Source organism: Formica exsecta, unplaced genomic scaffold (assembly GCF_003651465.1).
Source record: "Formica exsecta isolate Colony F162 unplaced genomic scaffold, ASM365146v1 scaffold72, whole genome shotgun sequence".
Lineage (NCBI taxonomy): Eukaryota > Metazoa > Arthropoda > Insecta > Hymenoptera > Formicidae > Formica > Formica exsecta.
In genome coordinates this window covers 7,036,257-7,043,756 of record NW_021853485.1, presented here as the reverse complement: position 1 = coordinate 7,043,756, position 7,500 = coordinate 7,036,257, and the positions used below count along the sequence as shown (strand labels likewise).

The following is a 7,500-nucleotide window of genomic DNA, read 5'->3' as shown; positions in this document are numbered from 1 at the left end:
GCAGGACATGGCATCCCGCGACGCAGGATAATTATTCGTAATCGCATAATTATCACGGATTTGTCTTTATGCCTCGCGTTTCCGTACTGCTTTGCGCAATTAGGTACTCGGAACTGAAACGCGTGCGGTCATCATGCGTTCTTTTTAATTCTGCCATAGAACGCAGTCGAGAAAAAAAAGTAAAGAAAAGAAAAGCCGTTACTTATTATGTACTTTGGGACAAAGTGTCTTAAGATAATTTCATGTGATTACTTCAATTAGTTTGATATAATTTAGATATATAAGGTGATCGACCTAACGTTATGTCGACTTAACCGCCTGAAATTTGTTTTGCTTCTAATGTAACTCCAGAGTTTTATATAATTCCTACAAGAAAGTTATATTTCATACGCATCTCTTTCCAAATCCTAAAAGCACTAAGAACTTTAAAGTAAAAAAGAATATTGTTGGTAAAAATGATGGAAAAAATATCCTTATGTTACATTTCTTGTACGAAATTGTAGAGAAGTAAAGATAGAGATCCACTCATGCACTAATTTAAGTATCCTACTTACAGTACTCTTATTAATTATTTAAATTGAATGTGGTTATATTCTCTCAGCAAACTTAATAAAATTTTCAACACGTCTGATTTTCCTTGATGTTTCATTCTTGATTTTCATTAAGCGTGCTTCTATATTACAGTCGACATATAGACTTAATTATATATAATTCAAGACACTGCTAAGATCTAAAGCTAACAGAGTTTCAAATAGACATTTCTTCGTCAAAGAGATACAGTGCATAACTCGCGAGCAATCAAAGAGATTTCATCTTAATAAAGACAACAATGAAAAGTACAATAGATGAAAAGAGAGAAACTTCGAGCTGTCCGAAATGACAAAGTTTAACATGACAACCAGAAATATACTACAAAGCAGAGTGCCACACCTTGTTGACAAATAAATTTCTAGAAGTGGGAAGCGTTAAGCATTTCGGCAGGAGGATGAAAGAGCGAGTACAAAGTGTTGAGGACCGCGAATAATGGACGATGACGAAGACATCGACTGTGATGTCGTCGATGAATAAATGCAAAGCAACGAAAAGGAATAATAAAATCCAAACTGTGGAAATAACATAAATGTGGCTACAAATAACGAATGACGAACAAACTACGATGACAGATCTAATAAATAAATCAGAGAAATGGAAATCGTTCTGATAAATATAGATTAAAAACACGGATAATTATCTCTTTTCGGATGATACAGAAAAGTATAAATGCAATTCGCATTTGGATTCTTTGACTTGGATTCTGAACTCAAATTTCATTTTTTAAATGAAAGTTTGACGAGGCATCCTTCTTCACATTCTTAATATTAAGTATTATGGTATTTAATTTTCATGTGTTAGATTAAATCTAATATCTCGGTATTAAATTTAAAAGGTAATATTTTTTTATTCTAAAAAACTCCGAATTCTCTCATTTTTGTTCATTCCGTATTTTCATTAAAAAAAAAAAAAATCAAAGACACGAGATACGCCAAAGTCTGCGATGGAAAGTCCGGTCGTGGAAGCGTTAGTTCGTATAATGGATGTCTACAACGACGGGAAGGAGAATGAGGAGGGGAGGGGAAGCAACGAAGAGCACGACTACCACGAGAGAGGAGGCGACATCAGGGGGCGATAAGGAGCCCGACAGAACGGATGAAGGAACTCTCCGTCGAGCGCGCGGCCGGAGGGAAGGAAGAGAGGCGGCAGTTAAGTTATGAATTATGACGTGGTACGAGCGAGAAAGACGAATCGAGTCGGTCGCGTAGGTCGTTACGAGGCCTGAGAAGGGAAGCCGCGAGGAGCCTGATGGGGAAGGAGAAAGCAAAAAGCGTCCGCAACGATACGCGGCACTGCCTTTGGGGAAAGAAGGTAGCCCTTGCTAAACGAGCGCACCCCCGACAGTGACTGCGACGATGACGACGATGACGACGAGTGACGGGAAACGCGCCAACCGCGACGAATGGCTTTCGAGCCGGTATATCCTGAGCGAGGCCCCGCGGAATATCCATGCCAAAAATCGCTGAATCGTATACACGGATACGTACTGGTGCCGATGGGGAGCCGAAGCGATCTAAGATCGTTTGCCATCGCGATGAACTCGCTAGCTCTCTTTGATCTTTTTCCTAAACTTAGCATATATGTCTGGAACCAGTTGTCTTTAATAATCGAATATCCGAATACTAAACTATATATTTCTCGAATTTAAAATATGATGTAAAAATGATTATAAAAATTAGTCGCTTACATTATTAAAATTTATTAAATTATTAAATTACATTATTAAAATAATTAATTAATTAATTAACCATTATTTCCGCTATTGTCGTCATTAGTTTATCTTTCTCTATCTATACTCTATTAATATTATTAATATTATCGTTTTATCTGTTTGCCCGCAACTATTTCAGACTCATGTATCTTTTGAGATGATCAACCATTATTCCGTATAGTCTTTTTAATATATCGCCGATCTCGATCTTGTCGACAACACTGTAGCCTCCTCTTTCACCGAATCTCGGGTGGCTTGTCTTGTCTCACATTCTAAACAAGTCGTATCTACCTATCCATCTACCTCGCAGCATCCGCTGTCCGCTGCGCACTCAGCTGCATTTCTACATCACTAACGTGCATTCCACGGTGCATCTCTGTCCTTCTTCGTCTCCTTGCTTTTATTCGATCGCGACGCGTTCGCGATGATCATTCGCTGCTTCTTTGCTCCTGATCCCGCTGCTTTTACATTCTATCCTGTCTATTTTCGATCTCGCTGTGAAAAGCTACAGTAACGGTCGCCATATTCGCATACGCATATTCTAATCAACGTTGCCCTTAGATAAATTTAGAGATTACTTTTTAATTTATCACGTTTTCTTATACCTATCTACAATTTCTGTAATGCTGATTGTTATTTAATAAAAAATTTAAATGCCGATTAAAATAAAAAATATAGAGAAAGTTAATATTAAAACACTTTGTATAGAGTGAAAACCTTCTGATGTTCATGACAGGCTTTGCATAAAGCTTCACTGGTCGTGACTTCCGTTCAGCACGAAAGAACATCCAACATACCATTCCGTAAAGGCCTCGACTATCGAAATAACGATCGGTCGACGATATTCGACGCGTCTCTTCAGGAAGATGCGGGAAAAAGGAGGAGAAAAAACGGCGACAAGCGGACGGAAGAAACTCGGAGGCGACGAGGAAACCGCAAAGAACGATAATGACGAGTCGAGAGGACGCAGAAAGCGAGAGGCACAAAAGAGAGGATGCCGTGGAAGAGAAACTGGCCCGAGGTAATTGCCGGGGTGTCTCTTCGCACCTCATCATCATCATCAACAGCCGCGTCGCTCTCGTCGTCGTCATCGTCGTCGTCGTCGTCGTCGTAACCGTCGGTCCCCGAGACCACCCGTTAGAGTCGATTCCGTCGGTTTTCGTTTGCGTTGGATGGCAGACAAAACGCATCACATCTTCGTCAAAAGCTGTGTCGAAATGACGACAAGCCTAAGTGAAACGTTTCGCAATCGATAAAGCAAAAGATAATAATCTCGAAAGACGAGATTTAACAAGATCAAATTACGAGATCGTGCTAGAAACTTGAATTAGGCGGATCGTTAACTTTTTCTGATTATGTGATTACAATTGAAGTCGCTATTGTTACATTTTATATGTATTATAAAATTATCTATTTTAAAATCATTTAAATCGTGATTTTTAAACATCCTCGCTTAGCATCCCTTTAATGATTAAAATATCGAAAGATTTGCAATATTACAAACAAGCTGAAAAAGACGCGAATGTCATCTCCTCGAAAAAAAAATTTATTAAAATAAAGTAAAAAGTTTGTATATACGCGTAAAATAAGAGCGCGATCAATTTTTCCGTTTTAATATTCTGTAATAAAAAAAAAAAAAAAAAACAAATAATTTATAATATATTCATAATTCTTGAAAGAGATCGGGAAAAAAACCCGTCATCCCTCAAGGGGAACGGCCCGCACTCGCCATGTTGCCCTTCGCGGTAAAAAGAAGAGAGATCGATTAAACGGGACCAGGATAAACATCGAAAACGGAGCCAGATAGTTGTCCGTTGTCGCCTCCGAGGATCATAGATCTAACCTACGTCAAGGTCCGAAATTCCAGCCGCTGCTGCTATGAAGGGAGAGGACGGAATTGAGTCCCCCTCGACGGCGGTGGCGGTGGAACGAGACGCGACGCGCCGCGACGCCCGTGGAATGCGAACGACGCTGACCTGGACCACACATGATGCCGCGGCGGTCGGTTCTTAAACGACTATCGTGAAATACGATAATGCCCGTCTTTCTCGCGCGCCGAACACAGAATCTGAACTTGGACACGGAAGACGGTTCGTCGAGAAAGAGAGAAAGAGAGGCCAGGATCGCGACTCCCGCGTTCCTCTCACGATCACCTCGACAGTTGCACGTGTTGCGCCTTTTGATAGTCGCACGCTGCGCTCTAACATAGTGGCGAGCCTATTTAGGGATTCTCGCATTCTCTCGATGTACTGTATATACCCGTCGACTTATCTCGTCTATGTCATCTATTAAATGCATCCCAAGGAATATTATCGATTTTAATGTGAATTCTTAGCATATCATATTATTTTTTTATCGTTAACTATTATATCAGAAACTAAAACATTTTGAAAATTGATTCGGGGAAGAGAATACTCTCTTTTAAAAAGATGTATATTTATAAATTATCAAAAATCATTATCAATGAATTCACTCAAAATAATAATATTAATAAATACGCAATATATATGCAATTTTAAAGATGGATAAAACTATAAAATATATGTCATACAGTTGCTTTGCAAGAAAGAATGATTATCTTGATACAGCGTTCGCAGTACTTGTTAACGTGAACCTCGCGTATCCGCGAGATGTTACGCCAGTGTCTTCGCGCGCGGTCGCTCGCTCTCGACAGAAACGATTATCGGGGATGAAAGGGAGCCGCGGTGAACGAAATGGAGGAACCAGTCCCGTGTAGCCGAGATGCGGAGGACCGGAGGCGACCGGACGGACGTACGAGACTCGGCCGTGCGAAGGAAAGACGAAGAGAGAAAAAGAGAATGAGCGAGAGCGCAAAAAGGAAAGGCGGGAGTGTAACGGTAGCGAGAAACAAAGTGAAACTTACGAGCTGATTCTGATAGGCGGTGACAGCGGTGAATATGGCCTCCGGGAATATGAAGGTCTTGTGCGGCTCCTTTTCGAGGTCCACGATCGGCTTCGCCGTGCTCGAGTCCGGCCGCTTCACCAGGTGGATCCTCGGCTGGTACTTGTGCATCGAATTCAGCACCAGCTGTAAATAATCCGAAATTTTACCGCCGACCGTAGAGATACGATTAATGGCGGAATACGTTCGTAAATAAACGCGCTCGATTTTCGACAAACACAGACGCTTCCCCCTCCCGTGTTTATCCTCGAGGTTACCGTACTTGTCGAAGTATTGTAAACAAGAGAGCGCACATTTTTTACAATAGTTATTTATATGATTACAAACACTTTTACACCTAGTCTTTCGCGTATCAAGTGTGTGTTATTATAAGTAGTCCGTCACAATTTTGATAATATCTAATTTTTAAAATATATATACTATTTTGTCTATGTACACTTTTTTATTATTATTTGAAATTACTAGCCTTTTTCGATCGCGGACGAAATTCAGACACAATCATCACTTCTCAATTTATGTTATTAATTCAAAGACAGGAGTGAGAAAGTTGTTCGCAATCGGAAGATCTCTCGCAATAATTACAAGTGTCCGATTTCGTCCAATTAAAATCGAAACGAGCAGCGTTTGAAAGAGAGCTGCAAGACGAACTAACAGCGAACGATCCAAATGGATGACGATGATATCGATATTATCGCGCACGCGGATTTTTCATTTCTTTTTGTGCTATGCATTTCCATCCATCCCTTATTTCCAAGGATCCCATTATGGTACCAGAATCGCTGACGGCTTATCGTTTCCCGAGGACGAAGACGCGCGGAGATTACATCGAGTTTCACGTCGCGTCGACTTTCGTCGTTCGGGGATTTGAATCGGCGACGAAGCCGAGAGCATGCGATAGCATTAACAACACAACAACACGGGCGGGGATCGGTCGCGGCAAGAAAAAGCGTATGAATTAGAGGAGCACTTCGGGCAGGGCGAGCTCCCCGTTACCATTCAAAAGAATCACTTTGCCCGCGTCTGGCAGCGTGTAATACCCTGAATACAAAATGAGTACCGTGAAGAAGCGCTGCCCCGATCGGAGTTCCTATTTACGTCAGTCATCCGATGAATTAAGGGCCCCGATGTGCGCCGGCGAGAAAGAGGAGCTCGGCTTGACAATGAGACGGTGGGAGCGGGAGGGGAGTGACAGAAGATTGGGCGAGGAGGGGGCGAAGACGCGGCTGAGATTCTCGTGTCTTATGACAAACGAGACAACGGACTGTCAAATTATCCCGTGGAGCGACTAAATCGCGCCACGATGAAATTCGTTTTATCGGCGTCATTTTTCTCCCTTTCATAACCGAGACCTGCGGTAGGTCGCAATCAATCAAATATGCGACGACGATGACGTTCTTGATGACTTTTTGATTTCGAGAGCAATGTAAGAAATTGACTCAATTAATCCTTTGTAAGCACAATAATATCCCCTCTAAATATTACTTTCACATATTGAAAGATCACTTTAAAATTACTTTAGAAATCTCATCGCACACATCTAACGCTTTATTTTCTTATTTATAATTTCACATGTTTTTTTTTTTAAATTCTCATAAGCACTCCGTCAACGTCATCACCGTTAAACTCCGCGAGTTGCGAGCCTAGCTAAATCAACCGTGTCGCGTGATTACGGAAAAGGAAAATTACGCAGAGAGAAAAATATACTTCGAAATGACGTAAGAGGGTAAGATAAGTACGACGTAAAAGCTTTCCACGAGACAAAATGCCATCGTGTTGCGTTCCACTTTGCTGAACTTTGTTGAACCTAACAATCGATGTCGGTCGATTTATTAATGCAACAACCGGCGGACGCGGTAGGCGTGCACTCGCTGTCTTCGACGCCGACAATGTCGTACTTTTAGCCGCAGCTGTGTCGAGTAACATATAAAAGTTTAATGCGAATTGTCTCGAAACGGCCACGTCTGCAATCGCGAGAAAGTATGAAAAATTCGGTATAAAAATGTAAAAAATTCGCGGTCCGTAACAAAATGTCGACGACTCGACAGAGATAGAGAGACTGCTCACATGTACACGATAACTAAAATTAATCTAACGAGATACGCCAAAAAAAGCATTACTTTTTCCAAGATATTTTTTCTGAAAAATTATAAAATGCAAAAATTTGATAAACTTTAATGATATTGAATTTTAATTTTAAAAAATGACTATTATATTCTCTCCACCGTGTGATTTAAAAATATAATTCTAATAATATAAAAAAAGTTTCTTACATTTG

The 7,500-nt window shown here is 40.8% G+C and overlaps 1 protein-coding gene across 2 annotated transcripts in view; it reads right to left on the bottom strand.

Annotated features, from left to right (window-relative positions):
- LOC115243555 (T-box protein H15-like) overlaps positions 1-7,500 on the bottom strand; it is a 45,761-nt gene that overhangs the window by 11,917 nt on the left and 26,344 nt on the right. For both annotated transcript variants that reach the window (XM_029820665.1, XM_029820666.1), the window contains exon 4: positions 5,187-5,351. In XM_029820665.1, coding sequence (XP_029676525.1) covers positions 5,187-5,351 — 165 coding nt within the window. The remainder of the gene's footprint in view (positions 1-5,186; positions 5,352-7,500) is intronic.